Source organism: Miniopterus natalensis, chromosome 4 (genome assembly GCF_054644295.1).
Source record: "Miniopterus natalensis isolate mMinNat1 chromosome 4, mMinNat1.hap1, whole genome shotgun sequence".
Taxonomy (NCBI): domain Eukaryota; kingdom Metazoa; phylum Chordata; class Mammalia; order Chiroptera; family Miniopteridae; genus Miniopterus; species Miniopterus natalensis.
The window spans coordinates 10,271,167-10,292,165 of record NC_142084.1 but is presented as its reverse complement, the minus strand read 5'-3'; the positions used below and the strand labels follow the sequence as shown (position 1 = coordinate 10,292,165).

Here is a 20,999-nt window from a genome sequence, read left to right as displayed (position 1 = left end):
AACAGCCACCGGGCAGGCACCATGTTTGAGTCGCCAGCACCTGACTCCCACCTTTGGCCCCGCCCCGTGATTCCCGGAGGCCCCTCCCCTCCCCACCTGCAGCTCATCCAGGCCATTTCCAGGGGCTTTTCTGTGCAAGTGGCCTCTCGAGCCTCATGCTTAGGACTTTCCTAAAATCTCTCAAACAAGCAGCAGCTGCCCCAAATGGCTTGATAAATGGCCCCAGGCCTAGCACTAGCGGCAGCTGCACTGGCTCATACCTTGGCCTCTCCTGGGCACCTCCAAGCCCAGCACAAGGAGCAGCGAACTACGGTTTGCTGTGTAGCTCATGCTGGGAGGCCCTGGGCAAGGCACTGGCACAGGCTGACTTTGCACCTCCCGGGAGGCCCCAGAGACAGTGCACCTGGTGGTCAGACTCCACCACGCTGGATTACAACCCTACCACATCCAAGAGTGACACTCAAGGGGCACACTTGGTGAACACCAAAGCTCCACTGAAGTAAATCCTGCTCCATAGGGGTGTCTCCAGCACAGCAGCTCTTTGGCTGTAGTTGCAGCTGGTCCTCACAGCTGATTGATCAGGGGGTCAATTCCTCCCAGTGACACCAATAGCAACCAAGGCTCAACTACAACAGGATAGTGCACACAGCCCACACGGGAGTACCTAGAAGACCCAGCTCAGGCGACTGGGGAGGCTGAGTCACTGGACCCTACAGGACACCTACTACACAAAGACACTCTACAAATTCCAGGAGACATAGCAGTTCTACCTAATACATAGAAACAAACACCTGGAAGCAGCCAAAATTCGGAGGCAAAGAAACATGTCACAAAGGAAAGAACAGAAGAAATTTCTAGAAGATGAACTAAATGAAATAGATCCAAGCAAGCTAACAGATAGAGAGTTCAGAATTTTGTTTATAAGGATGTTTAAGCAGACTATTAGGGAAATAACTGAGAAAATTGATAACATAATAAAGTACCAATTTGAAATGAAGGCTACACAAACTGAAATGAAGAATAATTTACATGGAATCAACAGTAGAGTAGAGGACGCTGAGAATCAAATCAGCGATTTGGAACATGAACAAACAAAAAAACACCCAACCAGAAGAGCAAAAAGAAAAAAGAATCCAGAAATATGAAAATAGTATAAGGAGCCTCTGGGACAACTTAAAGAGGCTCACCATTCGTATTATTGGGGTGCCAGAAGGGGAAGAAACAGACCAAGAAATTGAAAACCTATCTGAAAAAATAATGACAGAAAACTTCCCCTACCTGGGGAAACAAATCGACTTACAAGTCCAGGAAGCACAGAGGGTCCCAAACAAGAGGAACCCAAAGAGGCCCACAGCAAGACACATCATAATGAAAATGCCAAAGGTTAAAGACAAAGAGAGAATCTTAAAAGCAGCAAGAGAAAAGCAGTTAGTTACCTACAAGGGAGCCCCCATATGACTGTCAGCTGATTTCTCAACAGAAACCTTGCAGGCCAGAAGGGAGTGGCAAGAAATATTCAAAGTGGTGAAAAACATGGAACTACAACCAAGATGGCTCTACCCAGCAAAGCTATCATTTAGAACTGAAGGTCAAATAAAGAGCTTCACAGATAAGAAAAAGCTAAAGGAGTTCATCACCACCAGACCAGCACTACAGGAAATGTTGAAGGGTCTTCTTTAAGAAGAAGCTAATGAACAAAAGGATCTGATGAACTAAATAGATCCAGAGACATTGATACATGCAACAGATGATCATATTTCAGAGGAAAGAGGGAAGTGGGGTGGAGGGTGGGAAGAGATTAACCAAAGAAGTTATATGCGTATATGCATAACCCATGGACGCAGTCAATAACTGGGTGAAGGCCTGGGGAGGGGGTGGGAGCGAAGTGGGTCAATTGGGGGGAAAAATGGTATACCTGTAATACTCTCAACAGTAAAGATAAATGTAAAAAGTAAAAAAAAAAAAAAAGAAAAGAAAAGACATAAGGTAGGCCTCAGAATTGAGGTTTGAAAAGATTTTGAAAATAATTTCCTATCTATGGAAATAAGTAAAAGGAAATAGTTCAAGAACCTTCTAAGTTTTGAGGGTTTGTATTGCCAGAGAAATGAGAAGTGAATAAAAGAGCCTCTCACCTTATGTAAGCTTGAAAACCCTGAACTTTGAAGTTAGTGCTACCCCAAAAGTAAACATGTTTCCCAGCTCCCTCTCAGACTGGCCATTGAAGAAAGAAGGGCAAGGAAGAGCCATCAGAGGGGCAGAGCGAGAAACTACAGAGAAGTATGGAAAGAGATGTTGTTTCAGATGAACAGAGTCAGGGTCTTGTGGAAACCTGCACCTTGCTAACCGGGACAGGAGTCTTCACCAGCCCAGGTGAGCAGATGGTAGTCAGTGCTATGTGCCTGTGATGTTCACAGACACGTCAATACTCTTTGTTTCTCAATAGGAGCTCAAATTGTGCTGAACCTGCTCAAGTTTCTCCATTATATACTGAGAATGGAGGCTGAGATAGGGGCTGAGCGCATGCCTTATAATGTATAGGTCTCCATAACGTGCCACTTTCAGAAATTCTGAACTTTTAGTTAGTACAATGACTGGCTAAAGCTTTAGATTGTTTCTTAGGGGGAGCTGAGTAAGCCTGTTCTAAGTGTGGGGAGAAGGGTGTGCATGGGTGTCTGGTAGTCACAGGGGCTAACTGTCTACAGAATTCGTATCCCACTGTGGTAATTTAGACTCATGGCTGGAAAGCTGAAGCCCAAAGAGAGATAAGTGTCATCATGAGACTAGCTCTCAGCCATGGTGACTGTGCTGTGATTCACTTTTAAGGCAAGCTGGTAAAGAATCATGTGTGAACCCTAAATCCTTCACAGTAGCTTTCCTCTTCCCACCACCTTCATGCAAAAGGCAAATCCGAGCCATGTGTTGGAGCCAGAAGTAAGAGACTGGGTCTCTTCATCGATGCTGGGAGAGTAGCTGCCAGTAAACCAGGTACAGGCACCTGGACTTCATGCAGCCGGGGTACAGACTTCCTCCTATGTACGCTGTTATACACAGGGGCAATTTATGACAGCAACTCAAGGGATTCTCCTACATAAAGCTATTTGTAATAAAAGGTATGATGCGAAATTTACCTGCATCGGGGTATGGCGAGAAGTGAGTTATTGGGTTGCACTACCTCATGGGTAAAGGATTCAGTTTTTCATATACTCAGGCAACAAGGCCAAGCCATACATATTGCCCTCTGTCTGCAACATAATTAAATTGAATAAATCAAGCTTTTGTAAACTGAAGCACACAAGCATTGATCCTCTCACCCAACATAGTTACTTAGTTCCTACTGTTTTTTCTAGTGGGTATGAGGGATACTGGCCAGTGTAAAAAAAAAAAATCTCTACCCTCAAAGACTATATTCTATTTTAAGTAATGATGAAAAAATTCTGTAAGGTAGATGTATATTCATAATATACTACTTGCTATATGCCACGAAAGGTAAAACCTTATGTTTTATTATAAGTCAAAAGAGAGAGGAAGAACTCGATTGATTCCTTCTTAGGTAACCGCAGAAAATATTTTAGAATAGGCTTTTCTCTTGGCCAGGAAATTGGGTCAGACTCTGATGGGCAGACGTAGCAATAGCATGTTTGAAACAGAGAAGATATTAATGGGTCAAAGTACAGAAAGAGAAAAAAGTAGATCACTCAAGATTCTTGGATGCCGGGAAGTGAACCTGGGAGATGAAACTGAACAGAAGGTGTGCCAGATCATAGAAGAACCTTGAATCCCAAGCTACAGCTCTGTAATGTTTTTGGCTAAGCTTTGTAAGGCAATGGAAAGGCACTCTCCAGGATTTTTTTCCTGGGGTAGCTGGTCCAGGCCACAGTGGATAGGCTTGGGAGAGAATTTGTATAGCTGAAATAATGTTGTTGAATTTAGAAATAAAAATTCTTGCTGAGGCTTTCTCCAGAGTTTAGGGCATATGTAATAATGACTTGTTGGGACTAAATCACCTCACCTGGGCAGTACTGCTTCCTTCTGATTTTAAAAGACTTTGGCCAACTTTCCCCTCACGTTGTAGAGTATGTTAGCAAACATTTAAGAGGCTTCTTCTGATGGTTATAATTAAACTTCAAAGGGAATGGGCAACGCCAGACATTTAGTTGGACTGAAACTATTTCCTTCTTTCTACTGTTACCAAAGCACAATTTGCAGTAGCTTCTTTCCCATCACACCTGCCAGAGTGAATAAGTTTCGATTTAGGATGGTAGGAAAGTCAGTATGTGAGCAAGAATTTTTATTGCTGTCTGATGCATTCCACTGAGGGCCACCCACTCTCCACCCTGTAAACAGCATGGTGTCCCAGGACCTATGTGGTCCTGGCCTATTTTTGGTCTCCTTTTCAACCATCCTCACCAGGCATCCTATGCTCGAGTACACTGGGCAATTTGGTGTTGAGATAGTCAATAGTCTCCACACATTCATGTCTATTCTCATGGATGTTAGCTTGCTTTTATCTCTACCCATGTGTCCTCCTCCCCTCCTTCAGCATCCCCTCTCCCCTTTCGACCAGGCTCATTTTGCCACATAATTTTTATTTATCCTTCAAAACTCACACTTGTGCAAGTGTATCTTTTTTTTTTTTTAATGAGACCTCTGATGGTACCACCTTAGAAAAATTAGTTGAATCTTTATTTATGCACTCATGGAACTTTGAAAAGATGAATTTTCTAAAACGTTGTCACATTATACTTGACTTATATTGCATATATCTGACCTGCAAAAGTGTGAGCTCTGAGAGTTCAGAGCTCACACAGTGTTACGAGGATTATAGTCAAGGTATGTGCGAGTCACTATGAGAATATCGAGCAAGCACAGCCAAACAGACTTACTGAAATGACTGAGGAACCTCAACATTCAAAAGAGGCAAAGACAATTAGGAAATTAGGAGGCAGCTTAGATAAGGTAACCAAAAGATTAATAGATAAAAAATTTAAATAAATACAACAACGGTTTGGATATTTTCACTCAAAAATATATTATGACCATCGGCTCAGCTTAGGGAAATCAGTAAAAGAATGTAAAAGAAAAGGCAAAACCCATCTTGCTTTCAAGATCATTATAATCTCATGTAGCTAAAGCTACCAAACAAAAATCAATCAGGAAATAAACATAGCCACTCAGTGCAGACCTCTGTGGAACAGACTTATAAAAGTTCTGTTAAGAGAGAAATAAATGAACCCAAGGATAGGCATGAGACATGATATCTTAAATGATTCACTGACCAATTTGATGCAATCACTGAAGGTGGGATTTTATGTCAGGAGTCAAAAAGATTTCTGCATATTGGGCGCGATGACTGGCAAAAATGAAAGAGATGAAACACTGTTTATGAGCCCCCAAAGGAGAGAGTAACCCAGAGGTTACTTCATATTTAAAGCATTTCCTCTGTCTTCATTTAAGTCTGTTGGAAAGCACCGACTGGGACATTGTTGCGGTCCTCCCAGTCATGCCGGTTTCATTCATCAGCAGCCATCTGCTTAGTGGTTCGACCAGTGAGTCATCTGCTCATCATTCGATCCTCCCCAGTTACAGCGCGAGAGGCTTTATCCAATGCCTCAACAATGACGATGTTTCCATCTGCTAGTCTGCTGTATCCCTCACACTTGGCAGTCTAGCAACCTTGTCAAACAAGAAAACAAAGTTACTCTGACCTTTTATTTTATTTTTTGATACTTAAGTAGAATGGCATGTTTTCCTAGTGTTCCTAAATCTACACTATAATGGTCTTTCCTTGGAGCTTATTCAAATTAATGCTAAGCTTTAACACAAATTTAAAAATAAGGCATTTGAGGAGGTGTACTATAAAAACAGACATACACAATTCATCCTTAAAAAATGAATTAAAGAAATGTAAAACTATAGAAAAAGAAAGAAAATTAGGAAGAGAGACGCCTTTAAAGAAGACACAAAGTTTCTTAATACTGTATTAAAATTTACAGCATTCGTTAACTTTCCAAAGTTTTATATAGCAAACCATACTTTATGGCTTAGCTTGATTTTCATTGTGGCCAAATAAAAAATTCTTGATTTTAGTCTATTGTATGGCTAGTAATGTTAAAACAAAACAAAACAAAACAAAAAAACTCTTCATAACAATTCTTTTTTGTTTTTTAACACTATGCAAGGGGTTTTTTATTGAAATCCAAATGCAATATTTTATAGGGAACCATGCAAATAATAGTGGTAAGCCCTCAACATTTATCCTTACAATGGTGCTCTGAGGAAAAATGGTGAGCCTTGTTTTACAGATGAGAAAAGGGGCAGTGAGCTTTATGACCTGTTCAAAGCAGGGACTCCAGTGGCTTGAGCATTGGACCGTTGTGTTCTGGTGTCATAGGCAGAGATGTAACCACAGTAATGGGCACTGAATAAGACTGTCCATGGAGGAGACAGACAGCCAAGATATTTGGTGGCCAGTAGGGTCCAGGCATGGGGACCCCTGTGGGACACTGAGCCCCATAACTTAATTCTGAGCAGCGACTTCTGTGATTGAGGTGGCGGCTGTTCCTTTTTGAAAACACGCCTCTGTCTCATAACCTGTGCTGAATAGTGGCAGGGCTAAAGCTTGGATATGCTTGAGAAGTGACATTTCACACTACTTATGAGCAACACTGGGGGGAAATTTGTATGAATGGATAAAATGTTAAAACATGTCAACATGTATATGTATGTCCCTGGGTCCTGACCTAAGCTTTCTAATAGCAATGAAGCTGCACCTCAATAGGCAGATATTGTAGACTCAGCAGTAAAATTATAGAATCAAAGGTACCCTTAAAAATCCCTCAACTGTGCAAAAGAATCTCATACCCCCATAATTAGGGAATCAGAATTACTCTTAAAAATGTAGATGGTTTTGTGTATATGACCCCGAGTGGTAAAATATTACAAACATGTGAGTAAATATATCAGATTTATATGGTAAACTGTACTTGGAAAATATAATCTCAGGGTGTTTTTGTCTTTAATTATGTGAAAGAAAATGTGCCCAGCTAATTTCTGAAAATCAGCCACATGAATGTCAAGGCTGCATTCGTTCTACTGTCTGTAAGATGGCTTCACTTTTGTAGCTTTCTCCCACATGTTTTCTTTTCATTTTTGTTTCTTTTTTTTATTCATAATTCAATTCATTGAAACTTACCTTTAGGTGTTATGATTATTAGATCTTTTTCTATTTTCCTTTCAGAGTACTGCAGAAAATGAAATTCAAACTGCTCTCATCTACTTACTCCGGCTGCCAGAACACTAGATGCAGACTCGGCTTCTTGAATATTGGTGCTCGGCTGCCTGTGACTTCCCAGGAACCTTCTCTTACCTCAGGTTCTTATCTAAGGAGCTAATTAGGTGATTCCCAGAGAAGCTTTGTTATCTGTTTCTTTGTTTTATTAAAAAACACACACACAAAAAACCCTACCTTTCACATAGGCTCAGAAACCTAACAAAAACATTTATTCAAAGTACCAATCTCCTGAAAATATATATGCTTGTGATAAAATATTCTCTCCTCAGCACCTGCCCAGACTCAGTACTTGTTTTGCTATCCATGCTCCCAAGCTTTGTTATGGAGAGGAAGGTAAATGTAGGGGGAAAAAAATTAAAAAAAAAGAACTGAAACCTTTCAGAAAAAAAATGGGTTAGAATCATTCTACATAAGCATCATTCTATCAAAAACACCTATTGAAGAAAAGCTCTTGGGGAGCGGGGAGCGGGGGAAGGCGAGACTGGAAGACGGAGAGAGAGAATCCCATTTAGGCAAACAATGAGTTTGAGAGTTTAGGGCAAAGGGTGGGAAGCAACTCCCATAAATGACACTTTTGGGAAGAGTTGAAACAAATTTTAGGAAGGCTGCTGAGGACTTGGTGATGGACTGCCGTGGACTCCTGCTGTTACAGGAGGAGTGTTTGTTATTTGTTAATGCTTTTGAATTTGTTGCCATTTGGGGACCGGGGCTAGGTGTAGACTTCCCGTCTATTCTGATCACAAAGGGGAAGGAAGCGGAGAAGGCAAAGGGGAGGTGGAGGCGTTGGGAGTGGGGTGAGGATGCCAGAGGAAGGCAGCAGTCCCTAAGCCCAAGCTTAGGAGATGACGTCAAGTTTCCAAACTGGCTCTTTATATTGTCTCATTTAACAGGGTCAAAATAATTAAAGGTCATGGGAAGCAGACAAAAGTGTTATGTGAAAATTCCGTAGCTTTCCTTAAGCAATTCCCTAATTATTCTGTTTTCTGAATGTTCCCAGACTACTCCTCCCGTAAAGTGTTCAAGGAAAATTCCAATACAATTTTTAAGGTTGTTCTGTGGTGTCTTTGACATTTTTAGTGTCTAGCATCTGACCTATAATTTTCTGTAAATAACTTTAGGATTACGCATCTGTGAGTGTGTGTGTGTGTGTCATCACACCAGGGAGAATGAAGACACTTAACAGTTGCCAAGCACGTACGTTTCCTTCTCTCATTCCTGTCCTCTCTTTCCCGTCTGTGCTCCTCTGTCCCCTTTTTCCTCTGCCCTTTAAGTCCAGGTCTTTTAAAATCATCAGAGAAGCAACTTTAAAAAGTCTTATATTTATCACCATCATGCTTCATTTTTTTTATTAAACAGTACATATTTTTGATTGTAAAATTAAATAAAATATATTCCCCATTCTCAAAGACAGAAAATTCATCCTCAATTTTGAGACAAATCAAATTAAAATTTTTTAAAATATGTAATTTCCCGAAAGAAAACAAATGTCTTAAAGAAAAGTGAGCAATATCTAAAGTATGTATATCTTTTCTCAAAGTGGCTATTTTAAAAGGAAACCAGGTATTTAGGTATATAATTTCTGAGTTATTTGTACAACATTGCATTAATCACTTGTATTTAACTTGGGCACATTTTGTATATTCTTCCCATATTTTTAATTATTATATATTTTTCATGATATTTTAAGTAGCTGACTATGATTTGAGACAGACTTTGCCATTATCACTATAACCATTGTTTATTTATTTTTCGTTTTCCCAAGGAAAGCTATGGCATCCCACCTTTTGCTCTGTCTCTCAATTAAATTGGCCATGATAGTTAACGGAATTCATCTAACTTGTAGACAAGCATAGTCTCAAGGAGTTAAAACATAAAGAGTTTTACTATAACTACTTTTCTACTTTGCAGAAAAAGGAGGAAATATTAAATATTCCTCAATTCAGTAAATTTTAAAATTAATAATTTACTTTTTACAAATTAAAAAGAAATGGACATTGCCTCCCTTGTTTATTTGGACTTTAAAATGGAAGAGCCCAGCCATTTGACTACAATAATGATTTTTAAAATTAACAGACTGACTTCTGCCCAGAAAATGCTTTTACTGATGCAGTTCTGATGACAAATGTAGAATACCAATCATTTTCAGGTACATCTTGGATGATGTGGACTCTGAAAATCCAAGTTACACCCAAGATTCCATTCCTCTGAGGTTCTGCACCTGGACCACAGACACGCAGGACCTGTCTGAAGGAGACGTAGACATCAAGTGTGGCCCCACCAGTGACTCATCCCTTTAACATAGCGAAACTGTCAAGGGAAGAGCAGGGAGGATGCACTGGTTGTTAGGGAAATCTAGCTAAGCAGGGGAAAATGACATCCTCTATTAATAAGAGCTAAGGTGCGACTCACATAATTGTCCTAATTTTAAGGTTGATGGAAACCACGAAACAGCTCTTTACGTTGGTCACAGGACATAATAAATGCCTACAGTGTACAGGACTGCCTATGGCTTGAGAATGTCCCAACTCCCTCATGCCTCTCTATATATATGTGTGAGTGTGAGCATTTCAGTGCTCTGAGAAGTGTCTTGACAGAGAACCTGAGCAGGACAGAACAGCCTTGAACTGAGTGAGCTAACTGGCACCATGAAAATATCAGGTGTCTTTCTGCTCCTCTCTCTGGCTCTTTTCTGCTTTTTCTCAGGTGAGTTTTTTCTTTAACTTTGAAATCCAATATTTATGCTGAACTGGAAATGACAAGTGTATTTGCCCACCATATTACAAAACTCTGACAATTTTGATATAAAAGACCAATTCTGAGAGGTCATCATAATGATTGTAATGATCAAAATGGTAATAATGATAAAAATAACTTTTATTTGTTGAGCATATACTATATTCTAGGCATGTTCTAAGGGCTTTTAGGCATTATGTTCAATGCACACAGCAAGATATTTCTATCTACATTCTACATATAAGAAAACTGTGGCACAAAAAAAAAAAAAAAATAAGGAAATTGCCAAAGGACTTGCAACTCGTAAGTAGAATTTGGGATTTAATTGGGCCTTCTAGACATCACAGTTTATGCTTGCTCCACAAAACTAGCGAGGGGATGGCTCGTTTTAAATATTAGCTTGCCTTTCTAGGACACAGGAAAACTTCCCCGTACTGGGTATTCTTATATAGCAACTGCAACTCAAAATTAAAATAAGGGAGAAAAAGAAACTTAATTAGAGAATCCTTCAGAAAAACGTTATCCAATCTTAGAATACTGAAGCATATATGCTGTTGGGAACTCAACAGTTCTTCAAGAAGGGGGAATATCTTTGGCCACCTTAATGAGCAAAAATCATGTATTCTATCAATTAGGATTGTTCAAGGGACAATTGTACTTTGATCTGATGTTTTCCAGCACAGGGCCATGTGAGTGAACAGGGACACTGTATCTCTTTCTTTCCTTCTTTATTTTTCCACTCCATCCTGTTGTCATAGACACAGCGCACTCTAGAGTCTCTAGACCCAAGGCCTAGGCTCCTCTCTTCCACTTATGACTGTGCCAGCTGGAGACAGAGCTCAGCATTCTGAGATATTCTCTCATTTATGGAGTTCTAGAAATAAGACTGTGTCCTGGGACCTTCCATGTCTGATCTATAATTTTCTGTGACAGAAGTCGTTGAATGGGGCAGGGAAGGTGGGGTGGTATCAGAGGTTTTAAACTCCTGAACATGCAAAACCAACAAGTTTTCAATGAGATTGAATAGATAAAGAAGTAATTGTTCTCTGGAAACTGGTTATATTTACATGAACAAATACATTTAGAAATATGAAAAAGTTGGATAAAGGATAACTGTGATATTATGGAATAATTTTGACTAATAAAGCTAAATAACACAAAACAATTTTTCTGTCACCTGCTGAGATGGCGTAAAAATAGATGTGACTGTGTTAAATTTTTTTTGCTAAGATGCTCTCAGAAGTTAATTAATATCCTCTTATTGCTTCTCTTTACGATCTTTTAACTGGATCTTGTGTACCAAGACAACTTACCAAGACATTGTCCTTCATTGATAAATCGGTATTTGGGAAGGTTAATGGCTAAGAGTCTTAATGTTGATTTTCAGTTCTGGCATTTTCATTTTATGGATCTTTCTGAGTCTTTTTCTCATCTATAAAACAGAAATATAAAAGGAATATCCTTATGTAGGGAATTAAATGAGAAAATGCATGCAAAGTGCTTTACATAGTAGATGGGGTATAGTAAGAGTCTAACAAATGTCTATTAATATTGACATTATTAAAATTTAATAATAGGACCACTATATTGAACTCATGCATTGCTGATGTTAATCTCCCTTCTGCCTTGATAGTTCCTACATATAAGACAGTGGGCAAAATCTCTCCTCTTCTGATCAAAGATTTGTACAGTGAAAAAATGGTTGAGAATTGTAATAATAAGTTTTCCTGGGTCATAAAAATCACTTACGGTGGTTACAAAAATATAGACTTTCAGGCCCTATTTGGTCTTATGTAATGGAATTTCCAAGTGATTGTCGTAAAAATCTATATTTTTAATAACACTGCTGCAATATGGTTGGTACTCACTACAGTAGATGGTCATCAACTTTATTTCAAAATTAAAAGCCCTGTTCTCTCCTCAGCCCCATTAATAGAGAATGTACTTTAAGGCGTTTCCAGTTGTCCTCCCTCAAGTGCTGACACTTACTCACACACTTTCTGTTGTCAAGGAGGCTTTTGGCTAAACGTACGAGGTGTCACCTGCATTAGGAGTTCCACAGAGATGACCGGAATTCAGCTCAGCAGAACTGAACCTAATGCTTTTATTATGTCAGTATTTGAAGCCATTGAACTAATTAGCCACAACCTAAAAACACAGACATAACCATAAAGATGGAGGGAGAGAAAGAATCATGACTGTATTTATAGATTTCTTCCCTCTTTCAGGAATTTAGAGAGAGGTAGTAAGAGAAATGAGTCACAGAACCGAGAACGACTTTGTCCTTGCCAGTCTATATTTGGGCCAAGTCTTTAAAGCTGATTGCAGAGGGCAGAAAAACAATTTTGACCTCAGAGAACAAATAACAAAGTCAATTTCTTCCCGAACCACCTGTAACAAAGACAATGCACTGAACCTGGAAATGTCAAAGTCAGAGGAGAGTTTCCAACCCAACTTTTCCAAAGCAAGATCAGAGATGAAAAAGTCATTCCAAGTGAATAGTAACTGGGCCAGAACTCCAACATGAATCTCCAGATTTTGAAACAATTTTCCCTCACCCCCCAACAACCTCTAAGAAATATGCCCTCATCTTGGTCCATCCCCTTTCATCACTTCCAAAGTGTCTACTGCTCCCTAAGAAGTGAACAGGTATAAAAAATCAAACAACCATCCATAACTTGCTGAGATGACCAAGAACCAAGAATGGGTATCATTCCAGCCTTGAGGATTTCCTTATTTTGCAAATTCCACTTTTTGCACATTCAGAAATGACAATGTTCAGATTTTGTGTTTTTTCTTTCCCCAGGTGTCTTCAGTCAAGGAGATCAGGTCAGTGCATATTTTTATCTCTTCCTCAGAGCTGGGTGGTGTTTGGCTGGCATTCCTGGGCCAAAGAGAGGTTTGTCTGTGGGCAAAAGAGCAAAACCAATGAACAAGTAGAAATGCAGGCATCAGTGGAAGTAATTCATTTTTTAACTCCAATTTCTCAATGAGCTGAAAGGGCCTACACACCCATTCTCAGGTTTTGTTAAAGTAAAGTAACTATAAATAAAAATAGGGTGAATCTACGGTAACCCTCACTCTATCCTGCCTTCACTGTGAGATCCTGGGCAAGTTACTCCGGTTTTCTGAGCTGCAATTTCCACAACTGTAAAAAAAGCAATAGTCTTACTCACCTCACAAAATTGTAGTCAGATTGAAGTTATACAAACTCTGTGGAGGCATTTGGTAAACTATAAAAGGATTAGTTATTCACTAATAATTAGCAGAGACTATTATTTCCTTTGTAGAAATAAGGTCAGGAGAGTAGAAAAAAAAGTTGCTTACTGTAAAAAAACAAAACAGAAAAGGTTGTTTACTACTCTGTCTTGAGTACACATAGGCTGGCTCCCCCAAATTTAAATATAATTTGGGCTAAAAATTGGAATGGGCACAAATCATCTTCATTGTCTGGCCGGTATTTTTTCAAATTAATACACCAACTTTTCTCCAGACTGCTTGTTCTAACTATCAAAAGACAATACAAATAAGTGGTGTTGCCCAGCCAGTCCTGCTCCTGTGTCCATATAGAAAGAACATTTCTACTTGATCTTGGCAATCATTCTCATTATCCGTGCTGTGCCCAAGAACCCTTGACATGGAAAGTTTCCAGGCACTACTGCCAACTGCTTCATGTTGGCAAAAGAGTTGAAAACCTTTTCCAACTCTGGTATACCCACTCTATTGCATAAGACTTTTTTTCTTCCAATTTTAAAATCTCAGAAATTGAAGTGCATCTTACAAAGGATCATGCCCTGCAATTAACTCACAATGTGTGTGTGTGCACTTGTGTGTGTGCAACACACATGGATGTGTTTGTCTTTGTATGTAATGTTGTACTTCTTAAAATTGATTTCTTATTATGTTTGAACACATATGGCAGCACACTCTATGTTAAATGTCAAAACCAACAAATAAGGAAAGGACCTGAGATCCAGCCATCCCATTTCGGAGCCCACTATGTAGTAAAATATAAGACTATTGCACACAGGTTGAAAAGATGTGGAATTTAATCCCAGTTTTCTCATCAATACACAAGTCTCTTCCCTTCTTAGGGTTTGATTTCCAGGATATTTAATGTTTCCCAGATTTTCAGTGTTTTCTAAAGTTTATTTAAAATCTACTACTTACCAATTCTATTCCTTGGGCTGGGCCTGAGTCTCATGGTGGGTTTGTTTTAGGGTCACTGGGAAGGCTTGCTAAATATACAGATTGCCAGGGCCATACCAGGCTTACTAAATAACAATCACACAGGTGGGAGTTTTGAATCTGTATTCTAAATAATTACCCAGTGCTGGGGAGCACTGTCTTTGCTCAAATATTTTAGACACAATGTACATGAGTTCTAATTTGGATACTTACTGGCTGTGTGATCCAAGGATGTCTTCTCCCTGTCATCGCCTTTGTTTCCACATCTCTAAAGTAAAAATTTAGATTCAATGATCTCTAAAGCCCCACCTGACTTTAGGTGTCTGAATCAGTATGAGCCAAGCCTGCCTTGCCAAGACCACTGTCTTTTTCCCACTTAAAGAGACAGGGGAGGGAAGATTCCATCTTTCAGATGGCATCAAGGCTACCATTTCTCTTCTCTATGGCTGGAAGGATGGTGATAGTCCCAAAGACAGACAGAAAAAGTTGAAACCAACCTTCAGAGCATGCCTGCTCAAGTCTGGTTCTGCTAAAAAGAAAGGAAGAAAGATTTCCTCCAGCACTTAAGTCATTCCACTCATGCAGACCAAGAAGTCTCTCCGTGCTGAAGCATCTGATGGTAGATTATAGTTAGTAGTCTAAATTATAGATCTTAAAAGGATACTTTTAGAATCATTCACTATATATAAATGAGCATTATGAATTAAATTATTACCTAAAGTTGGTCCTATACGCTTCTGATCAATAGGAATTAGAGTTTGAAATTTTGTTAAAGACACAAGGAAAAAAATGTCTAAGACTCATCAGTATTATCTGAGAATATATATGTTTTTAGAAAGAAAAAATCAAGTATATAAAGTTTTCTCAAAAAATGGCCATAGTGAATACTCAGGAAGAAAATTAAAAAGATGATAAAAGGAATAGAGAAGAAATCGTTGGAGAGCCAGAGTATCGACATACTACAGAAGTCAGGAAAGAGTTTGAGAAAGGAGCAACATGTCATAAAAAGTCATGAACATTTTAGGAACAGCCACTGGTGTATCTGGAGTAATTTTGTAGAGCTGCTTTGGTAGTGTGGAGGGGGTAGGAAAACAAGGAAAGGAGAAACCAAGTCAGGGAGGCATTTAGAAAACTGGAGTGATTTTAAAAGGAGCTGATGTAACCACATGAGTAGCAGTAAAGGGAAAAGTAGACGAAGTCCTACACCCTAGAGGTGTGTGTGTTTGCAAATTTTTTTTGGCTTTATTTGTAGAAGTGAAATACCAATGATCTTGACCCCTTAGTTAATTTTTGTGATCACATAAGCTTATTTTCCAAAAAAGTTAAATGATTTTGTAGTTACCATTAGATGACTGACCTGGGTACTGAAAATGTCCCTGTATTCCAGAATATTTTTGCAGGTACAGTTCTTTGAAGAACCACAAGGGGTCAGGCTGATACTAAACATTGGCACCCGAGTACCTAGCAGTAGTCTCTGGAAGCTGAACTAAGGAAATAAGTGGAAGCTCTTGTTTAAGCCAACATCCATCTAAAAAAACACTAAAACAAAACAAAAGAAAACAAAATCCCCCATTAAATAGGGTAAGAAATAATGGGCTCCAAAAATTCTAGAATATAAAACAGTTTACATTGTTAGTGTTCATATCAATCCTCCACATGATACTCAAAACTTTACAGAGTGTTTTCAAAGGATTTATCATTCCCCAAACCCTAGAAGACAGGCACTGCCAGACCCTGTTAAATATGAAGAAATTTCAACCCAGAGCAGTCAAGTGTCTGCACAAGATATTGCAGGTAGTAAGTGGAAGAAGCAAAATTCAAACCCAAATCAGTTTAATTCCATCTCCAGGACAATCCCCCAACATTATAGAGCATTGGGGCATTTTAAATAGATTCAGGAGATTTCAGCTCTCTGGGGTCTCATGGAGGACACTTTAAGGGGGAAAGATAATCCTTTCAACCTTGGGCTAGACCTGCTTTTTGGTGTCCACTAAGAAACCAGTTGTTTGTATTCTATGTAAAGGAGACCAAAATAAAAATACAAAAGGGGAGAGGAAATTTAGGCAGAGGAAAAGCATGCCATTCTTAGCCTACTTCCCCTCAAGTTGACAGGTGTGGTCTCTTTCTAGTCCAACTAGATAATTCTGATGTTCTCCTGCCTCGCTGTTTGCCTCACAGAAAGGACTTCTGGCTGGCTCCTCAAAGGCATTCTTCACCTTCCCCAACATCCGGTGCTCTCAGAGAGTAGCCCCATTCTGTCCCCAGTCACCAAGCTAAAACTTCTCACACAGGGAGTGAAGGGGGTAAAGAGGGGCCTCTAGCTATAAGGGAAAGAAGCACTGGGGCAATCGTCATTATTTCTCACACCCAATTGAAGAATTAAGAACTTCACTTGATTTAAGCCACCTTGCTGAAATAAGTCACTGCTGAATCTCACATTATCCAAGCTGGAAGGGTTCTTAGAAATCATCTAGCCTAATGGTACCGAACACTTGTGTGAAGCTCCTTCCAAAATGTGGTAAGAGCTACAGCTAGAGCAGGTCTCCAGTAAGAATCTGCTTTTCTGCATGCCTAGTCTAAGACTACTTCAAACATTCCACACGGACCTTCTACAACTCTTATATGACCACATCTGATCTTTATAACAACCCTGGGAATGAAGTATGACAACTGGTATTTAAAAAAGCTTTGGTTAAGAAAACTGAGGTGCAGATAGTGAGTGCTTTGTCCTAGAAAACACAACCAGCCAATGGTGAAGGCAGGACAAGCTCTGAAATGTGGCCCTTCAGCTATGTCAGGGATCCTTGAAAGACATGGAGATTTAGAAATGCGAAATGTATCTACGTTCTAAGGAAGTTTGTTCATATACCATTTGGTTGATTTAGGTTTTTTTTTGGAAATCCTTGGCCCTTTCTAGGCTCATTCCCAGGAGGCAGTGGAAGGGGAAAAGTGGGTTTGGGATGGAGGTGGGGTCTAGAAGCTCTCAAAGTGAATGTCCTCCCCAAGTTCCACTTCCATATCTGCTTTCTGAAGGACAAAAGAGCCTGGATCACAAGATCAGAGGGCCCATTGCAAGGGAGAGGTGGCTTGAGAAGGCTTCTCCTTAAAGTAAGAGACTTTTGTTTCTTTTCCTCACTGACCTGACTGTAGAGACACACATATCTCCGACTGAGGTGCCCTAAAAATTACTATCCCAGAAGTAGTATGAAAGGACGGAGTTATCTTTAAGAGCAGTGAGAAAAAAGCGAGACTGTAGGTGGAACTATAAAAAACTTAGATATCTTCTGTCCAACCAAGCCCTAAGATCTCTGATAAACACCATCCCACCCAACCTCAGTAGTACAAAATGTGAAATTTCATTGACAATGTGTGTTGAATAGCCTCAGGTGCCTTAAATCTGATGTATGTGGTAATATTTTGTAACTCAACTGTATGACTCTTGCTGAGCTGTCCCCCATGCAAACCTTCAGAGAGCTTTGTCAGCATATAACGGTTTGCTAACCTATCAAAGATATGATTCCTCTTATCTGTGCCCACACAATTCCTTAATAAGGCATTTCAATAAATCCTACTTGTCCTGACTGTGTGGCCAAGGGTACCTTGTGACCTTGGTCTTTATTTCTCTCAATGAGAATGTGTTGGAAATCAACCCCAGTAGATAGTTGGAATCAGCAACGAGAAGGAATATGTTCGAGCACTGGTTTTGATGCCCCCTGGTTGTGTACTTAATTGGGAAGGTACTTAATTAACCTGAGGATCAATATTCACTTCCATAAGCTGCTTAATATAATATTGCTCTACGTGCATCTCAGGGTTATTGTGAGACTCAACTGAGTTAATCTACATGGCTTGAATATTATGAAGCAATTGATAAACATAAGACATTATTAACAGATTAGGAGAGGGGTAAGGGATGGCCTTCTATTCATGTTAAAGGGCGTTTCATTCCACATAGTTCACAGTTGGGAAAGTTTGGTTCTACCTGCTGTGCATTGCCTACACCCTGGAATAAAATGACTTGAATGTAATTTGATTCAATTGACTTTGAATTGAGAAGAATTTTAAAACTCCAGGCTACTTCTGAGAAACCGCTATAACTGAGGGCATATATATTAGCTACACAGGTGCTACGACCAATCCTTCTACCGAGTCCGTGACAATGGTCATTAATCATCATAGCACGTGCTCTCACCAAGGCTGGGCACAGCCTTAGAATCCTAAATAGAGCAACTTAGTCACAGAAGTTCAAGTACTACAGACTCTAAGACAGAGTAAGTTAATAGAAAGACATTAAAGTGTTGTTTTCAAGAGAATAAATAGATGTAGCAGCCATGAGGAAAACTAACAAGCCATCATATAACATTTGGAAGCTCCTTGCAAAGATCACTCGTATCTTTATAACATACAGGAGTTATGTTAATACAGTAAAAAAAAAAAAAAAGTGTCACAAAGACCAAACACTACTCTCCATTGAAACAATTTAGTGTTTGGAGCAAAAAGTTATACCTATGATATGTGCCTTACTCCTTGCATTTATAAGGTAGTAAGAAAAAGTTTGTTATGTTTAAAACATTCTAGACAAACAGACAAGGAAGGCCATTTTCTATTTCAGGAAGCTTTACATCACAAATATATATAGAAAGAGATATGTAATTTTATAAAAATACATTTCTATGCATATAATTTCATATACATATATAAACAAATAAATATATAAAAATATTTATATATTATATACAACTTTATATAAATAAAAATTTATATATTTGTATATAACATATGAATATTTATATACATTTACTATATAGGGTGTCCCCAAAAATGTATATACACACCTTGAATAATTATAAAGGCAGTGATTATTTAAATACATTTCATTTTCAAAACTGAGCTATCAACTGTTAAAGTTTGTATACATTTTTGGGGACACCCTGTATATATAGCTTTATTATATATATATGTGTGTGTGTGTGTGTGTGTTTATATATATAATTTTAAGTTTGCTGTCTAAAGCTTCTATTGTGCAGAACAGTCCATTAGACAGGATGCACTAATGTCCGTGTCACTGTGCTTATTTTGGTAGGTTGACTGTGGTGATTTCAAGGATCCCAAGGTCTACTGCACTCGGGAATCTAACCCCCACTGTGGCTCTGATGGCCAGACATACGGCAATAAGTGTGCCTTCTGCAAGGCAGCGGAGTAAGTATCATGCTCGGCAACCTGTCCCGGCAAACACAAACTTCCAGAATAAGGCACAGACGCTTTCTTTGAGATAGTCTAGAAATTCCTATTCATACTCACCCACAGAGATAAAAGAAATAAGCTTCAGAGAAATGGATTGAAGACAAATCAGTCAAAACCCCCCAAAATTTACATAATAAATTATTTGAAAGCATAGTCTTTGTTCCTTTATCATTATTAAATGTGATTCATCTTCGGAAAAATTTTTAAGAAATTATACATCTTTAGGAAACTTTGGCACATTTTCCTATTTTTTTCCATTTATTTCTAACTAAAAATTTTAATAATTCTTATCTAATTTATGTTTTCTTATTATTATTAATTTGAGAAACAATGAATACATTTTTAGCAATGTAGTTAAGAGCTTGAAAATTCATCAAAATCAAAACATGAGAATATTGTGAGAAAACTTATTAGCAATAAAAACACTACTTCAGCTACATTATTTTCAAACATTTTATTTCATACCAAATTTTGTGTTGCTAAGGCACCAGTTTTCATTCATCCCTCTCTTTTAGTCTGATGAAAAGGACAGAGGGGAGGATCATCCTGTGTTATCCAGACTATTCAAACTTTACAGACAGTATACTAGGAAGGTTCTGTCAAGGGCCAGTATTTATTGAACTTACGTGTTCAAAAGGAGCAGAACACATGCTGTAATTTTAGCCAATAGGCTGCGAGCTTCCCAATGTGACATAGTTTATAATTAATAAAAATTTACTCAATCAATCAATCTCTTAGTCTGATTGCTCTACCATCAAGGGAACTCTATCTCTCTTTAAAGGCAACCTCACATCTCCACCACTGCCATCCTTTCTTTGTATTAGAGTTTCTTCTATGAATGTCTTAATTTTCCTCAGTTTTGCTGTAAAATTCCTAAGCACAGGGATTCTATAGTTCCCTATCCATAAGAGCAGGGCCAAGCACATAGAGTTCAATGAATAAATATTGAATCAATGCATAATAAATATGTTTCTACATTTATATATAACTTACCTGGCTAATTAATGCCAAACTTTTCCCAGCATAAGGGCAGTAGGTAAGTTGAGATTGGATATGATGGACATTCATTGCTGAGAAGCCCGGAATATGCGGTCTGCTGTCAAATGCCAAATGCCTGAATATTTGGTTTAACTTCTCCCTTCTTCCATCAGGACAGAACTGTGACACTGCAGTCTCTTTGCTGTGATTTCTCCTGCCACTTTTACCTTTTCCAGGTGTATACATAATTACTCTCAGAGAAGAAACAAATGAAATCAAAAGGTCTAAGTCTAATTGAATTTGTTTGTTTAAGATTCATGCTTTCTGTAATTAGGACAGATGTCACCTCTGAGTGAATTTAATTAAGTTCTGCCAAATTGTCCACATGGATACCTGTAGAATCAAATGATTACATAACCATGACATAGCTAAACCTTGTCCAACATCTGCGACGAATACTAATGATATTGCACTGAGCATATTTTGTTTTTCTCTTTTACAGGAAAAGTGGTGGGAAGATCAGCCTAAAGCATTATGGAAAATGCTGAATCCGAGCCAGCGTTTT

General features: G+C 38.8%; 1 protein-coding gene across 1 annotated transcript; it reads left to right on the top strand.

Annotated features, from left to right (window-relative positions):
- Positions 1-9,888: 9,888 nt before the first annotated feature.
- LOC107541899 (serine protease inhibitor Kazal-type 6) lies at positions 9,889-20,982 on the top strand. The gene is made up of 5 exons (XM_016219085.2): positions 9,889-9,994; positions 12,831-12,853; positions 17,246-17,320; positions 19,296-19,411; positions 20,937-20,982. Exons 1-5 carry the CDS (start codon positions 9,937-9,939, stop codon positions 20,980-20,982), a joined length of 318 nt encoding a protein of 105 aa, XP_016074571.1. The 5' UTR covers positions 9,889-9,936.
- Positions 20,983-20,999: the final 17 nt, after the last annotated feature.